At 43.5% G+C, this 18,034-nt stretch overlaps 1 protein-coding gene across 1 annotated transcript in view; it reads left to right on the top strand.

Annotated features, from left to right (window-relative positions):
- The first annotated feature begins 605 nt into the window (after positions 1–605).
- Positions 606–18,034, top strand: part of HEG1 (heart development protein with EGF like domains 1) — a 127,591-nt gene continuing 110,162 nt past the window's right edge. The window contains exon 1 of the mRNA XM_069064972.1: positions 606–1,380. Within this exon, the coding sequence (XP_068921073.1) occupies positions 1,032–1,380 (349 nt within the window). The 5' untranslated portion in view covers positions 606–1,031. The remainder of the gene's footprint in view (positions 1,381–18,034) is intronic.

The following is an 18,034-nucleotide window of genomic DNA, read 5'->3' as shown; positions in this document are numbered from 1 at the left end:
AAATAATATACTACCACAAGGAGAGCCAGCATGACCTAATAGAGGGCTGGCCTGGAAGCCATAAATACCTAGACTGAAGCTCCCAGCTCGTGTCCCCTGCTGGCATACTGTGGGACCCTAGGTAAGTGATTTAAACTTTCAGTGCTTATCTTGAGGCAGATGCAAAGTTGCAGAGAAGTTACCGGGGAGCTTTTCCGCATCTAGGAGTTCCCTAGACCAATGAAATCACAAGTCCTGTGTCATTTCTATTCCTACAACCACACAAAGCCCCTGCCTCCATTTCACGCTCACTCGTCTGCTCGTAGAGAGCTTTGAATTTCAGGACCCTCGCCTTGGAGGGTCTCCCTCCTCGACAGTCTCTAACACACGTCCAGTTCCAAATTGTCCAGGGGATTCTGGTGTCCGTGAAAGTCACGTTGTTTAAAAGCTTCATTTATTTACATCATCAGCATCATTCCAAAGCCTGGTGGTGTGCTTTGGGAGTCCCCGGGCGGGGTAGGAGATGGAGGAGAGGCCAGCCAGACTGCCTCCACCCCACCCCCGTCCCCCCCAGCCAGGGCTGGGCTCTTCCCCTGCCCTCTCCCCGCCCCCTCTGTGTTTAGGTCGGGCTGGGGGGAGCTGGGGCCGAAGCTGCCCGCCCCACCGCCGGAGTGATGTCAACCTCTAGGAGGAGCTGGGCCGGGGCCCTGGAGGGCTCCGGCTAATTAGCATGTAGCTGAGCCCGGGTCCGCCTTTCCTCCGCTCTGCTGCTCGCCTCGCCTCGGCCCCTCGCTGGTCCTGCTGCGGTCCGGGATAACTTTTGAAGCGGGAACGGTCCCTTGCTCCCCTGCAGCTCTTCCCTCTTCCCCGGGACCGCACCACCCGCTCTCGCTTCCCTGCATCTTTCTCCCTTTCTCTCTCTTTCTCACACACACCCGGACACACACACACACACACGCTCGCTCGCACACATACACACACGCGCATACACACGCCCCTGCCCCAGCCCCAGGCCGGTTCGGCTGGGCATGTGAGGCTTGGGCGCCGGGATCATGGCCACGCCGTGCGCTCTGCTCTGGCCGCGGCTGCCTCCGCTCCTGCCGCTGCTGCTGCCGCTGCTGCTCGGGGTCTCCCAGACTTGGGGCTCGCCATCCTTGCTGGTGTCCACCGCCTCACCCCGGAGCCAGCTAAGCGGAGCTCCCCTCTCGGCCACGGAGCCGGAGCCCGAGCCAGGCCCCCACTTCGGGCTTCCGCTGCCTTCGCTGCCTGTGTCCCGGGAGCGGGAGAATATCACCCGGGCCCCAGCGTCCCCTGGCCCCGTCGACCCTCCTCCCCACCGGGGGGTTACGACGCCGCGGGCAGCACTCCGCCGCGCCTCCGAGGGTCGGAGCGCGATCACGGGTGAGTGAGGGAGCGCAGGGGCATCCGCGGGCTCCGGGCTTCTGCTTCTCTACTAATGTTTGGGTTTGGGGGGGGGGGATAGCGGACGCAGAGAAGCAGGAGGTTGGCTGGGGGCGTCCCCTCGCATCTCCGAGCCCTCGGCTCACTTAACTCTGGGTGCAGCAGGTTGCATCCTGGGCTGGAGAGTCCAAGGTCACACAAGCAGAGTTCATTACAGTTGTGTCAGGGCTGGTCCAGTGGGTCCCAGGCTTTTACCAAGCTTTTACCAAGTGGACGTTAAGGAATCTTTCCCTACTCTGTGCCCCCACCTTCCTCTTTGCTCTGGAGTGCATCGGGACAGTGGACCCTGGTGAGCTCTACCTTCTTGGGCTCTGCTCTTGGATAGAGGTGGCTAGGTAAAATTTTTCCGCCACGGTGGGTGCCATCTCTTGCTCCCAGAAGCAGGGAAGAAAGCTGGGGGGAGGCTTGTTCTCTTGTTCTTTACATGTCCTGTTTGGCACCCGCTCTTCCAGTCTTTCACCTCCAAGGCCACCGTCCTTAACCCACAGACTTTTTCTGGCCAGATACAGTTCACAACTGACCCTTCTGAACTGGTCTCTCTAGGTAGTTTTGAATTCAGATGTTCTATGTGACTGACATGTTACTACTTCCAAGTTTTAATAGATGAGGTTATTGGAGTTTGAGCACTGAACTTCTTTTGTTTTAAAAGGGTACATTTTGAAAAATCACTCATCCAACATCCCCCCCTTAAAAAAGAAATGTGTGTATACATACATATGCATATATAATGTATATATATATATATATATATTTCTTATTAGCTAACTAGGAGATTAGAGGAATTAAGAAAGGGTTGAAAGGTTGAGGTTGATCAAAATAACCCTGTCGTCATAGGGGATTATATCTCCTTTGAGCCTCCCCCATTAACCACTCATCTTTTCCAAACTCCCTTTGTCTTAGAAATTGCTTTTCAGTTACAGAATCAACCAGTTGGAAGGATCCTCTGAGGTCTTCTAGTTCAGGCTTTACCTGGACAAGAACTTCTGCTAAAGCATACATGATTGACTTTCCCTTCTTCCTACTTTCTGCTATTTATCTACATCCTTCCTCTGTCTGGTGTAAAAATCTGACAGTCATGATTCTTGGTAATGACCTATACTTTGAGATTGTCATTTCTCTTCCCCTCCCCTCCCCAGTTAGTTTTTGTTTCTCCGTCTGTGAAATAATATGCCTTGCCCACAAAGGACTGCTATGTAAGTAAACGGGAGATAAAAGTGGGTGGGGGGTGCTTTAAAAAGGATGCAAAGGGATAGCTACCTGAGCTTACTCAACTTTCCTGAACTGTCTAAGTATCCTTCCTGTGAGTGACACATCTCTTATTTTTATGTAGCATTTGGTGAATGATTGGAATACTCACTGTAACACTGTGACTCTTTTAGAGATGGAAAAAATTCAGTTTGTCTCATTGAGAGGTCATTGCACACTCAACATAAACTTTTGGGGTTTACCTGACCAAGGCTATATAGATCCTGCCTTGAATTAAATAATAAACAGTAGTATTTCTTTTATAATGACTGGGTCCTCAGCAAGAACTCTCCTCTTTGAGAAACTTTCTACCCTAACCACAGCAGCATATCCTGTTATATGAGAAATAGTATAGTATGGTGAGGAGAGCACTAGACTTGTATTTAGAAGACCAGAGTTTGAGGCTTGCCTCCAGCATTCATCTTCCTTGCAATAATGACCACATGCAAGTCACAGAATCCCAGAATTTCAGATGGGAGAGATCTTAACGATGTAGTCCAACACATCATTTTTGAGCTCCCTCTACAGCACACCTGACAAGTGGTCACCCAGCCTTTACTCCAATGAAAAAGAATCTCCCACCCCCTGAGGCTGCCCACTTTTCAACAGCTGATTGTCAAGAACGTTTCTCTTACTCCAAGCCCAAAGTTACCTCTTTGCAACTTACATCCATTACTTCCTGGTTTTACCTTCTGGGGCCAGAACAGAACAAGTATAAATCTGTCCTCTAGGACTAGGAGATATAGCCTTTCAAATTCTAAAAGACTGTTATTATGTCTGCCCAGATAAACATAGAATGGGCTGGGAGGAAAGGGAGGTCCACTGAATAAGCCCCCATGAAGCATCTGTCCTCTTCTCTAGGTATTGCCTTCCTTGTTAACTTTAGCAGCTCCGGTGGCTTCAGTTTTCACTGAGAAGTTGAAAGGATAGCTTTCCCAAATCTAGACGCCCAGACCCTGAGCTCTACTTCTGCATTTCCATCTGCCTGCTGGATAACTTTACCCAGATTTCCTTGCAACATCTCAATTAATAATTTATTAATTAATAGATCCAAAATTAAACTCATTATCTTCTCCCTCAACTCTGCTCCTTGGTCCAACTTTTAAATTTTTATTTTAGTGATATCATTATTCACTTAGTCATTCAGGCTCAAAACCTTGGAACCATCTTTGACTCTTTCCTTTCCCTTAAACCCCTCATATCTACTCAGTTGCCAAATCTTGTCAATTCTGTCTCAGAAATATTTCTCATCTCCCCTCCTTTCTATTCACAATGCTACTACCCTAGATTACTTTCTATATGGACTATCTGTATGACCTTGGCCAAGTCACTTAACTTCTCTGTGCCTCAGTTTCTTTATAAAAATGAGAGTGTTGGACTAGATGACTTGTAGGTTTCCTATCAGCTCTAAATCTTTGATTTTGTGATCTTATGACTGTTTTAAGAACCTTCTGACTGGTCTTCATATTTCTAGGCTCTCTCCAGTCCACTCTTCACATAGTTACCAAGGTAACCATTCTATTATGATTCTTTTGTTCCCCCACCAGTCAGGAATGTGCTTCCCTTGGCCCTCACATTATTTTTGTTTTGAACCTCTCTGATTCACTTATCATTTAATATCATGTATTATAATCATCTGTATTTGTATTTTATCTCCTTAGTAGAATGTAAACTCCATGAAGGTAGGCACCTTGTATTATCTAAACTTTGTAACTCCTCAGTGGTTAGGCACAGTGTTTTGTATACAGTTGGTGCTAAATCAATGTTTATTGAATGAAGATAGGATTTGGAGAGCTGCCTCTTGGCTTAAGTGAGATCGTGTTTACAGCATGTAGGTAATGAGATGTGTTGTGTGGCAAATGATTTGCTTTGACTGAACACTGTTCCCTAGTCTGAAGCATTTGAGATTATGGTTTGGGAGTTTCAAGTTGAAGTTTCATGGCTGAAAAAAAATGAATGCCCCTTTTTGGGAAGAGAAATCAGGGATGAAACTGGGGAGAGAAACCAAACCTGTCATCTAATCTGGACAATTTGCTTTTGTGGGGTCCAAACAAAAACTCTCTGTTCTCATAATTGGAGGCTAAACCTTAGAGGCTCATGGTCAGAAAGGTGAATCCAGGAAGAAGAGGAGTGGAAAATGCATGGACTCTGGAAGCAGAAAACCTGGGTTCAAGTCCTGGCTCCACTTTCCATCTGGGTGACTATGAACAAGTCCCTACTTCTCTGGTTCTAATTTTCCTTATCTGTAAAATAAAGGGGTTCACCTAAGTCCCCTTCTAGAAACAGCTAGGTGGCACAGTTAAAAGCTGACCTCATATAATAACTGTGTGAGCCTGGACAGGTAATTTAGCCACTGTGCCTCAGTTTCCTCAGCTATAAAATGAAGATAACAATAGCACCTACCTCCCAGGATTGCTGTGAGGATCATATGTGATAATAATGTTTGTAAAGCACTTAGCATAATGCCAGGAACATAGTAGGTACTATAGAAACATTGGTTATATTATTATATCCATCATATATACCTGTATATTTATCTCCCCCATTAGCATATGAGCTCTTTGAAGACAGGAACTGTATTTTTGCCTTTTTTTGTATCCTTGGTGCTTAGCACAGTGCCTGGTATATAGCAGATGCTTAATAAATGCTTGCTGACCAACTGAAAACTGCTAGAAGTTACAGATGAGTCTGGGAAAGAATGTAGAGCTAGTGCTTGTTTTCAGAGAGTCTGAAGGTAGGTTCAATCAATGCCACTTTTTAATCTGTCTCAGATGATTTCAGTCCTCATAGATAAACTAGGAAACTGCTGGAGACTTTCTTTGTAAGTGGGGGCTCTTTTTACCTGGATCCACCTGGGCACTGGAAGGGGGGCTTTATGAAGGCACCCTATGAGATCTTCCAATTTAACTTTCAAACCCACTCAGAAGCCCCTTTGACAGTGTCTCTTGTGAATGACCACTTGGATATGTTTGAATTTGTTCAGGCAATTTAGCCATTTTGCAGTTGATCTGTCCTGCTGTGGGTAAGAGATTTGGTGGAAAATGAATCTTATACCTGAGTCTTGTAATAATGCCTTTTACTTTGATGGCCTAGGAACTGTAAGGCGCTGCCTTTCAGACAGTGCCTGTCACACAATAGGTGCTTAATAAAGTCTTGATTGACTGATTGTCAGTATTGTCCAAAGTCTGTGCAGTAGAGGATGCTAGTTTTTCAGGTCTGTTTATACAGTAGGTGCTTAGTAAAGGCTTGATCCACTGATTGTCAATTTTGTCTTCAGTGTATGCATTATCAGATGCTAATTTTTAGGCCTTCAAGGCTTTGTCTCTGAAGATGGTTTAAGCATGGAGTAATTCAAAGGCAGCCTGGATCAGCTGGTGTTTGCAGTCTCTTCTGCTACATTCTCTCTATTGTAAAATGAAAGGATTAGAGTATGTGATATCACTCTGAGGTCTCTTACAGATGGAAAAGTCTTCATGGATAATAGAGTTAAAAGGGACCTTAGCTGTTATATGGTCCCATTTTACAGATGAGAAAAATGAGGCCGAGAGGCTAAATGACTTACCTAGGGTCACACAGCTAGTTAGTACTTGAGACAAGATTCAAACTCAGGTTTTCCTGACTCTTAAGCCCAATGCTGTACCCAGTAAATCATCTAACATAATACCTACATATATCCTACATAGCCAATGTGACTAATTAGGATTTAGAGGGGAGCAGAAGCAGAAGGTAGGAATAAGTGGGAGAGGGGAGGATGTCGTTTAGGAACACTGGAAACTACAAGTACATAGGATTGTCAGGTTAGATATTTGGTGAAGAATGAGTTGACACTACTAGTTTAAATGAAATGTTTGGGTTTTCTGGATTGGGTCACCAAGTCAGTCAATATTAACTGAGTGTCTTTCATGTGTAAGGCATCATCTACTCTCCTCGTAGAAGGCAAGCTCCATAAAGAGCTGAGAAAATGATCTTCTTTTGCTTCTCTGCAGATGTGGGGGACCATTGGCATGTGGTATCACATCTACTGTCAAACATGGTCATTGTGTTGTTTGCTTTTGGTGAATTCTTTGTTGTCTAATCTTTGTTTCAAGGAATGCTTCATTGGGTATGGTGAGAGGGGAGAAAGGATTTATTTATTATTTTTAAATGAATGACATTAAAAACTAAAAGTGTCAATAAAATATTTTTTTTTACAAGAATATAAACTTTTTGAATGTGGGGACTGATTTGTTTTTGTCTTTATAATCTCTCCTCCCTCTCTCTCCCCTCCCAAGTACAATGCCTGGCACATTGTAAATGTTCTAATAAATGTTTGTTGAATTGAATTGAATTATGATTGAAAATTCTCTTTTCATTCTCCATTTTGAGGTTCAGTACTAATCTGATCTAGGACGTCTCTTTAAAATGTCCATTTCATAGAAATAAGATTTGTATCAGGATCCACAGCAAAGGCATGAGAAACCTCAGAGGCACTGTATTTTTTTCTCTCTCCAGTTTGCATATTCTTATACTCTTTTCCTGCTGTTGGTAAAGTTCAAGATTTTGGTTGTTGATAAGTAAAAATGTTCTATGTGTTATTGTTTCCCTTTCCTCTACCTCCATTAGGTTGCAAGTCCCTTTAGGGCAGGCACCCAGTTCAGTTCAATTCAATGGAACAAACATTTTTCAGTGTTTTATATCCACTGTACTTTTCCCAGGGCACAGTTCTGGGTACTTAGTTGATGTTCCATTAATATGGGCTAGAACTGCTGAGGCTCGGAGATGATGCTTAATGACCTCCCCCCCCCCCCCCCCCGGTTTATTGTTGGACCCTGCCTGCCCCTCTGCAGTCACCATAAATGGGGTACTCATCCTGGACTTCTCTAATCTTTGAACTTTGATGCTGGCTAACCCTAGCCTCGTTTGTTTGGGAGATGCTCCCCCTCCCCCCAAAGGAGACTGAAATCATAATAAGAGTCTAGTGCAAAAGGAAAAACTTTCCCACCCAAAAGGGAAATGACGCCGTGTAGCTGAACAGCCAGCCCAAGGAATAATAATCTTAGAAAAATGCGGCTCCCCGGAGGAAAAGAAGCCAGGCCAGCCCCAGGCCCCTTACTGTGAAATCGCTGTCGCCTGAATTGCTGCCGCTCTCCCGGCCAACTTACAGTCATTCGGGGTGCCTGCCAGGGCAATTACACGAGGCAGGGAAGGCTTGAACTGGGAGAGAAGCTGTCCCCCGCCAGGGGCGTCGGGAGGTGGAGCGGCTGTTCACCCTAAGAGTGTCCTGACCGCCCCCCGCCCCAGCCCGACCCTCAGGCAGGGGAGCGAAGACAGAGAAAGCCTTCCTGGCTTGGATGGGGGTGGGAGCCCCCAAATTGGAAGAGGGGAGTGGTGAAAAGAGCTAATCCATGATGGGTTCTTCCCTTTTGAAAGCCACATCCTTTTTAATTTTAAGGACTTTTATTGCTTCCCTCAGCATGTACTGCACAAATGCTGAATTGATATTTTCAGCATCGAGTGCCCGAAGGCCGTGGGGGGAGGGAAGGGGTGGGCCGTCGCGGGGGAGGAGGACGGGGGGGGGGGGGGAGAAGGAAAGCTGAATGGGTTCAGTGCCCAGACTGGGTAATAACTATTTTTTCATATCCTGGAGAGTGGTATGGATGTTTGCCCTCCCAGTGATCCCTTGCCACAAGCACTTTGTTCTCCTTTCTAACAGCTGGGCAGGGCTGGCTGGGAAAGGCTGCCCCTAGGGCCAAGTTTGTGGTTACTCCCGAAGGGCTCAGAAGGAGAAAGGAGGGACAGATGGCATCCAGACTCCAAAAAGTTACCCACGAGGCCCCAGGTGCCCATCCCCAGCACCCAGAAACGATTTCCTCCTGTGTCTTTAGGATTTATCCTAAAATTTTCTGCACCTGTCTGAGAATCTCACAGATTGTGTGCTAGTTCAATCGGGTAGGATGGTAGATTTGGGACTTTCCTTAGAGATCATTTAATTTAAAATCTTCATTGGAACACAACTAAGATTTATAATGTTCTAAGGTTTGCATAGGTTACCCCTATCACACTGTGATTTGACAGAGTAGGAAACTGAGGCTGAGAGGTTGAGTGACTTGTTCAGTACACAATTGGTACTAGTCAGTAATAAGTGGCAGAGGTGAGATTTGAATTCCATGGGGTCCAGTGATGCAGAGTAAAGGACCATTTCTACACGTGGCACATTACCTCCATATTCAATTCAGCAAGAGTTTATAAGTGCCTCCAATGAGGAAGGCTCAGTGCTAGGCTCTGACCATACAAAGCTAAAAGGGAAGCAGTATCTACATTCACAAGAGGTTCTACTTGGAGGAAAACAACTTATATGCAGGTAAGTTTTATATATAAAGTATGCACAAAGTTTATACAAAAACATTTGAAGAGGGAAAGGCCTCTGGGGGCCAGATCAATAAGTCTAATGCAGGAAGTGGCGCTTCTGTGTGTTGGGCATTGAAGGAAGCTAGGGATTCTGGGAGGCAGGACTGAGAGGGTCTGCTTCCCAGGGATGAGGAGATCACCTGAACAAAGACTTAGAATCAGGGAGATAGAATGTCCTGCAGCATATGCCCTGCTCTTTGGGGATTTCCAGTCTGAGAGCAGCCAACCTGCTAACAGTGAGGCAGGTGTAAAAGACACAGAAGGTGAGTAAGTAGCTTTCTCTCAGCAGCATGGTGTGGTGGAGAGAGCAGGAAAAAAGTTTCTAGTCCTGGCTGCCCCATGCTAACTCCCTTTGTAACCTGGAGCGAATCATCCCACTTCAGTGCAACTCACTTTCTTCATCTATAAAATAAGGGAGGGAAGGGGTTCTGGAGGCAGCTGGAGGATAATCAAGTGCTGAGCTTTGAGTTAGGAGGTCCTGAGTTCAAATCCTGCCTCACACATGTATTAGCCATGTGAGTCCAGGCTCCTCTGTGAATGAACCTTAGTTTCCTCATCTGTAAAATGTAGATATGCCTGCCTCCCAGTATTGTTACAAGGCTCAAATGGGATAATATACATAAAACCCTGTGTAAACTTTAAAGCGACATATAAATGTTAATGATGACGATGATGAAGTAGTAGTAATAGTAGTAGTAGTCACCTCTAGGTTTGCTTTCAGCTTTAAAGTTCTAAGATCCTACAAGTTTAAGAGTGGAGGCCAGGAATGGATGAGGAGGGCTCCTTTTAGAAGCACCCCTACCCATGTTGGACCTTCTTCCAGCCTAAGCCATGATCTGCAGTGACCTGTTCCCCACTGGGGCAAAATGAGGTCATTTGCTGTGGAAATTTAGCTTGCCCAGCTGCAGGCTGTACCTTAGGCTTCACTGTGCTGACACAGGTCTCGAGAAATAGGTTGAAGTAAATCATTTTGTGGGACATTCAAGGTGGAACGATGTTATTAAGCAGATAAATACAGCACACTTTGGCAGGGGAATAATGAAGTGGTTCCTTTGGTGTTCCTTCTGGGCTCTGTGAGCCCCTTGCATTTCTGGAAAGGAACAACTAACTCCAAGAGTCTCTGTGGAGTGTGGGGGTGGATGAAGGGAAGGGAAAGAAGGGTGCAGATGACCTCAACCACTTAAAGACAAGTTCTCAGAAAACACGGGAAGAAGAGTGATTAAAGACTCTTGGTATTTTTCTAATTAGTGAGTGAGTTTTGGATGGAGTGGTTAATGGAGTTAAAGGGAAGACTCCGAGACGGTGGTGTGTGGGATGGGGGCAGAGACAGCAATAAGAAAGGAATATGGTCTAGGGCAGGGTTTTCTGTCTCAGACTGTACAGCACATGGGTAAGATATCAAAATTCTCTCTACTCTGCTGCTTTGTTCTCCCTGCCTGTCCCCCAGTAGCCTCAGCACAAAACCTGGAGTTGGAAAGAAGAAAGGATGAGAGGAACCAAGAAGAAATCAGTGGTTTTTAGTGTGTGTGTGTTTGTGTGTATGCACACACACATATACATACATGTATATATGTATATATCATAATATAGTTCATTAAAATAATATCAGTGTAATAATTAATGTACATATTATTAGCTATTATTATCTTTCCCAGTTTACAGTTGAGGGAACTGAGATTAAGTGACTTGTGCAAAGTCATACAACTATTAAGCATCTGAGGCTAGATTTGAACTCAGATCCTTCTGACTTTAGACCCAGTTTCTCTATATACTATACCAATTAGTCTCCTTATTATGTAGGTAGTAAATGGAAAAGCTTGGAATCAGAAAAGCTCACCTTCATGAGTTCAAATCTTGCCACAGACACTTACTAGCTGTGTGACCCTGGGCAAGTCACTTTGCTCTGCTTGCCTCAGTTTTCTCATCTGTAAACTGAGCTGGAGAAGGAAATGGCAAATCACTCCAGTATCTTTGCCAAGAAAACCCCCAAATGGGGTCATGGAGAGTCAGTCACAGCTGAAATGACTGAACAATACCAACAAAAGGGCAAAGCTGAGACTCTGAGACCCTCTCCTTCCAAAGCCTGTCACACAGTCTCTAGCCTGAAAGTGAGGAACACTGGAGGAGGTCCCAACTTTGGATTTCTAGTGGCTCTCATGCATTGTTCTTCACCCTGACCTTTCCTTAATTCATTATGTATGCCTCTGATTTGCTTTTCATTACTGGTTAGGAATTAGTGTTAGAAAGGAATTTGTTGGAGGGATGGAGGGTAGTAGTGGAAGTAGCTTGTAACTCTTTTAACCTGGAAGTTGCTTTAGAAGACAGTATAAATTAGACTGGCATATGTTAACCTGTATATGCTCACATGCAGATTATGGTATAATATACTCATAAATTATAAATTACATGATTATCACATACTGAACTATTTGTGGCTTTTCATATCTTTTTCTCCCCTGGATATGACCCTAGCCAAGAGTCCAAAGATAGCCGCTTACATTTACATAGTGCTTTAAGGGTTTGCAGAACATTTCACATCAACAGAGTGTCCCAAAAGTCTTAGTGTAGTTGTAAGCTTTTAAGGCTTTTAAAGTTTAGAGGTCTTCAGTTGAAACTTTAACCTATTAGCATTTAAATCACCCTTTTTCTCATTCGGTTCATTGGACAACTTAATAAAGTAGGGATGGGGTGGGGGAGGTCCATCACAATACTCACTTTACAGATGAGGAAACTGAGGCTCAGAAAGAGGTTAAGTGACTTGCCACCCATAGTCACGAAAGCTAGCAAGTTTCTCAAGAAGGATTCAAACTCGGGCTCTCCAAGTTCTGTGCTGTCTTCACTGTGGCACACTTCCCCTCAGCTGTGTTATTGTAAACCAAGATGAAAATAATAGGACTGATACTTTAGTGTTTCCTCATCCACAACTATTCTGCTGCCTTTCCCCCTCCTGAACAAGGAGCGTGGGTTAATAATCTGAATGTATTGTTATGAATACTTTCTCAGTGGGAAGAGAGATTCCATGGTATCCTTGCTCAGTTTTGGTCAAATTGATTTATTTTTAGCTTCCCGGACTGGACTCAGTCTAACTCAGTTGTCATGTTTTCCTCCCTTTGCTTTCATTAGCCTTACCTCTGTCCCTAGATCATTTTACTGGCTTTGGAGTCAAAAGACTGCTTTTGCATCTCATTCAGCTACTAACTACCATTTAGTCAAGTCACTTCCTCTCTCTTGGTCTCAGTTTCTGCATCTATATAATGTGGGAATTAAACTAAATTATCCCTAACCTTCACTTGAGCCTTAATCCTGATGAGTCTATGATTGGTTTATCAATCAGTCAACAGTCAATGAACACACACACACACACACACACACACACATATATCAAGTAGGGGGGTGTTGGTAAATGATTAACAACCAGTTCTCTGTAGAGGCAAGGTCGGGGTGGGGAAGGGGAGAAGGGGAGGTGGAGGTATGCTGGACATACTTTTAAGTTTAATCTGCATTATTAAAATATTTTCTTTGTCACTTTTTTTTTTTAAAGCAATCGGGCATAAGTAACTTGCTCAAGGTTACTTGGCCAGTTATTTCTGGGTGTGGTGCTAAGTATCTGAGCCCAGATTTGATCCCCGGGTCATCCTGACACTGGAGCCGGTGCTCTTACTCCCTGTGCTACCTGGCCACCCCCTTTGTCACTTTCTTAAGTACAGATGTTTCACAAAACAATAAATCAACCCTGGATTTGTAGCTTTTTCTGATTTCTAGGGTTTAATCACTCACACTGAAAATTTAAAAGCTGGTTCTTATGAACCGGTGTTTTGGTGGCATTTTGGTGGGCACTATATAGCTACCAAAAAAAAAAAAGCATTAGTCATAACATGATTCCTGTTTTCAAGGAGGTGACAGGTTTAGAGCCCAAAGAGGTTGAGATTTGAACCCAGGTTTTCTGACTCCAAATTCAATGAAGGTTCTTAACCTTTTGATGTTGTTGTTATGACCTCTTCTGGCAGTTTAGTGAAGCTTATGGACTTCCTTTCCAAAATAATATTTTTTTAAATTAAAAATATTATTCTGGAAAGGGTTTCCATAAGCTTTTACTTATTTTATAAATTTAGACAAATCTAGATTTACAATAGATTTAAATAAACGAAAATTTATTTTACAAAATAAAATCGATAGTATTACAAAGAAAACCAATTATCTTGGAATGCAGTTATTTATTCAGATGTTCAAAACAAAACAAATGCAAGGACCCGGGTTAAGAACTGTTATGTCAGACCATGCTGCCTACTTATACCTTACATGGTAGCCCATACCGTTGCTGGCATGCCACTAATAGTTTAGAAATTTCTCATATTGAGTTGAACTGTGCCTCTTGATAACTACCCCTCCCCCAATCCCCATTGGTCCTAAACATAAATAGAGATTCAGCTGTTTCTAACTGCTTGGAAAGATTTCAGAAGACAGGAGGCAAGGTTAGTAAAATGCTCCTAATTTTCCATTAGGCTGTAAGTCTGGCCAAGCTTCATCTTAACATGGGTGGTGGATTTAAAATCCCAACGTTGGGCTAAAGATGAAATGCAACAAATTCTAGATCACTAGTAGCAAGGACACGCTATGAAAACTACTGACATGGAGGAGAAGGTAGAGCTGTGCACCCCATTTCTGGATCTTATAAGCTTGTGGAAATATAGATGTTTCTGTAGATCAGCAGGAGTCACAGAAATGGAGTGCAAGGGCAGCTTTTCCATTTCATCCAGCACTGAGAGCTTGGTATGAAATGCAAGCACAGGACTGAAGAATTTCAGAGTTGGAGGTGACTTCAGTAATTAAGATAAAATCCCCAGAGTCTCCTTTACCAGATCCCCTCCAAATGGTCATCCAAGCTTTGTCCCAAGACGTTTAGTGGGGGAGAACTGATCACAGTACCTCCTGAAGCATCCCAGGTTGATTTTAGATAGCTCTGTCAGGAAATTTTTGCTGACATCAGTCATAAATGTGCCTGTTTTTAACTTTTACCCTTTCTCCTAGTCCAGCTCTCTAAGGACAACAACAACAAAAAAAAAACCCAAACAACAAGCCTAATCCCTCTTCTAAAAAATGGTCGTTTAAATCCTTGAAGACCACTATCTTGTCCCCCACCCTGAGGCTATCAGTCAGGCTATTAATAAACATTTTTTAGTTTGTTATTTATTATTTAGCCAGGCACTGTGCTAAGTGCTGGGGTTACAAATCAGGAAAAAAAGACATTCCCTGCCCTCAAGGGGCCTACACTCTAATGGGGGGAAGACAACACACAAAAGGAAGCTAAAAAGGGGGGGTTTATGGATGGGGAGAAGGAAGAGGAGGTGTGATGGAGTGTGAAGATGGCCAAAGGCCTAATGGGAATGGAAGAGATGGCTGGCCGGAGTGCCCTCCTACATGGATGTTTTAGGAGGAGTTCCTGAGTCTTCGCCCTAGTGAACATTGCTGGTCCCTCTAACTTCACCTGATGTAGACCCTTCCCTACCCTGTACAATCTCAAACTTATCAATGTCCTTGAATTTGGTAGGAATTCATCATTGTATAGGAAATGGGTTACTGGCCTTGGAATCAATAAGATATGGATTCAAGTTCTACTCAGATACTTACTGGATGTGTGTCCCTGGACATGTCATTTAACCCCTCTGTGCCTCAGTTTACTTGTCTGTAAAATGAAGAGCTTGAACTTAATTCACTCTAAGGTCTTTTCCAGCTCTAAATCTAGGATCCTATGAATAGAGGATATTCCAAGTTGCGTGGTTCAAAAATTGGGACAAGACTACATAAGATATAAATATATAGGGGGAAAAAGTTTTTGGACAAGATTTATGAATTTACTATATAGGGAACTCCCAGTGAAGTAACCCCCTTTAGTAATACAGATTAGCCCCTTCTTTACAAATTATAGTCTTAGAGAGTGGGGAATGAGGGATGGGGTAGAGGTGGTGAGCCATACTAAGAAGTAAAGTGACTTGCCCAGTGTCACCCTGTCAGTATGTGTCTAAAGAAGGACTCGAGGCCAAGTCCACTTGACTTCCAGGTGAACTTTCCTAGGAGGAGAGTGCCTCACCTATTAAATGTCAAATCACGCTAGTTTAGTACCGAAGGAGATAGATGCTTTTTTTCTGCTATGTGTGCACAGCTTCCCACAGCCCAGACTGAAATCCTTCCCTGTTTTTGTGTAGAAGGTTTTATAAGTCACTGAAACCCCAAAATTCAACAACCAGTGGTCAGCTTCTCCTCAGCCAACCTGGTTCTCAGGCAGTAGGTACAGACAGATCCATCCCTGGGCCAGAATTCCAAGTCTTTCCAGGTTGTTTTGACCTGTGTTAAGTCTGCCTAGCCTTCAAGAACCAAGGGTCAACCCCACCACCCCCATTACAAAGAGGCATTTAAGAAAGAAATAATAACTTAAGAGAGCAATCCAGAGCAGCACATGATTAATTACCTAAAAAATGGGGCAGGTACTTGACTGGCCAAGCTAAAAAAAGACTGGGAGAGCAGAGATTGTTTGATTATGACTTTGCTGTGTTGATCTAGGTAAGGCACTTGACCTCTTTGGTCTCTACTTTTGCTATCTGCTGTTGGGTAAAATCAGTGTTCTTAACATCATGGACCCTGTGTAATTTTGAGAGAACCAGAAACCAGAAACTTGCTGAAAGGCAAGTCAGAAGCAGAGGTAGTTTTAGGGGAAAAAAGAGATAAGTTGAACATTTTCATTTTGAGATGACTTCCTCTTCCTCATGAAGCACATCAAAGACTTCGATAGGAGAGTTCAAATGTGGTAGCTCCACTTTCATTGATGGAAGCAAATTTGTTATTAAAAATTTTGACAGATCTTTTCCATTTTTCATCTGCTTGTTGTCTGCCTTCTGGTTTCTTCCTTAAATGTCCCTGGGATGACTTGGCTGAATAGCATCTCTCACTAAGTTGTTTTTTTTTTTTGGGGGGGGGGGTAAATTTGTTTTTCTCTCTATTGATTTTTGCTTTACAAGGCTGATACCACTCACAACTTTCCATTATACTCTTGATAAGATTTTACAAATGAGTTTGTAACCAAGTGAATGAAGAATACCTGCCATCTAGATACCTGCTCTGCATTAAATAGATAGCCCATAGACTTGATCCCTAAATATGAGTACCATGGACAGACACAGCAGATGACCAGTGAATGGGACGAAGGACTGAAGAAGAGGAAGATGGCTTAGATGACACTTGGGGCATTGCTTTTAATGACCCCAAGCTTCTCTTTGAAACAAAGACCTATATTTTTAACATCAGTATTCTTCTAGGGATGTTTTGTAACTGGGAATATTGGAACCCCACAGCCTCTGGAGAATTAGGATTGCCAAGGGGGCAATGGAGGGGCTGGTGTATTGTCAAGGAAGAGTTGTGCCCACATTTAAGGGGGTGGGAAATGTTTAGTGGGTGATATGAAAATAAAAGAACTGACCTTAGAGCAGAGGTTTGGGCTAATGATAAAATTTAGAAGTCATCTACATGGAGTTTATATCTGAAACAGATAAAGTATCCCAAAGTAAGAATACAAAAAGAGAAGTGCCAAGGGAATGCCCACATTGAGGGCATGGGAGGAATCCAATCCAATAAATGCTTATTAACTGTCTACTATGTGCCAGGCACTGTGCTAAGCATCAGGGATACATTTAGTAAAAAGAAAGTCCCTGCCCTCAAGAAGCTTAGGATCTAATGGGAGAGACAATGCATGCAAGGAGTCAGGAAAGAGGAATGTCTGGCATGGAGGTATTTTGTTCCACAGAGTGCAAACAAGGCAAGGCAGCAGACACAGAGAGGAAGACGAAGAGCAACTAGAGGGAGCAGAAGTCTAAGAACTAGAATAACGTAGTACATGGAAGGATTATGTATTATCTATTTAGAGCCAGAAGGAAACTTAGAGCCAAAGCACAGAGGCATTACATACCTCACCTGACATCACACAACCAGTAAATTTTGGAGGGAGGATTTGAACTGCGATCTTCTCGACTCCAAGTCCCTTTTCACCAGGACATCCTTTGTCTCCTATAAGACCAGCTAAAGAGAGCATTCTAAACTAAGAAGAGCTTTGCAAACAAATCACTTTGTAAATTAAATGCTATACAAATGGAAGCTATTATTGTTCGTTTTAAAATTTGTTTATCATTAGAGATTGCTAGCAGTATAAACACTAGATTCAAAATCAGAAGACTGTTGACCTTGAACCCTGGCTCTGCTGCTTCTTATCTATGTGTCTTTGGCTAAGTCCTTTTTCCTACCTGGTCTCCTTAGTTTCTCCTTTTGTAAAAGGAAGGAATTGGACTAGATGAGCTCCAGGCCCCTTTCACTTCTAAATGCTATGATCTAATTAATCTTCCTTCTTGGAAGATTGGCAGGAAACAATTAAGAATGCCATCATAAGCATGATAATCATTAATAGTGTAAGAGGTACTATGAGGTGATTCTGTAGAGCATTATGTAAGCTAAGAAACCTGGCAGATTCTGGCTGCAGAGAAAGCAGTTCTCCCCACCACCAGCACCAAGCAAGATAATAATCAGTCGTTCATCTTGTCTTGCTTAGATGGCAGCAGATTCATTAGAGGCCGCAAGGGCATATAGTATATTAGCAAATTTGCAGAAAAGAGAGGAAACACAAAGTGTGCTAGAAAGAGCAGAGATGCAACATTTTGCTCAGATGTGAAGCTGCTGTTTGTTATTCAGCTGTTTTTTTGTGTCCAACTCTTCATGACCCCATTTAGGCTTTCTTAGGCAAAGACCTAGTAGTTTACCATTTTCTTCTCCAGCTCATTTTACAGATGAGGAAACCGAGGCAAACAGGGTTAAGTGACTTGACCACGGTGACACAGCTAGGAAGTGTCTGAGGTCAATTTGAACTCAGGAAGATGAGTGTGACTTCAGGCCTGGTACTCCATCCACTGTGCCACCTTGCTGC

The sequence above is a fragment of the Petaurus breviceps genome, unplaced genomic scaffold, assembly GCF_028583685.1.
Source record: "Petaurus breviceps papuanus isolate PSGF00001 unplaced genomic scaffold, PetGlider_PUasm1.0 90654, whole genome shotgun sequence".
Classification (NCBI taxonomy): Eukaryota; Metazoa; Chordata; class Mammalia; order Diprotodontia; family Petauridae; genus Petaurus; species Petaurus breviceps.
The sequence above is the reverse complement of the archived record's forward strand: the minus strand, read 5'-3'. Positions and strand labels throughout refer to the sequence as shown.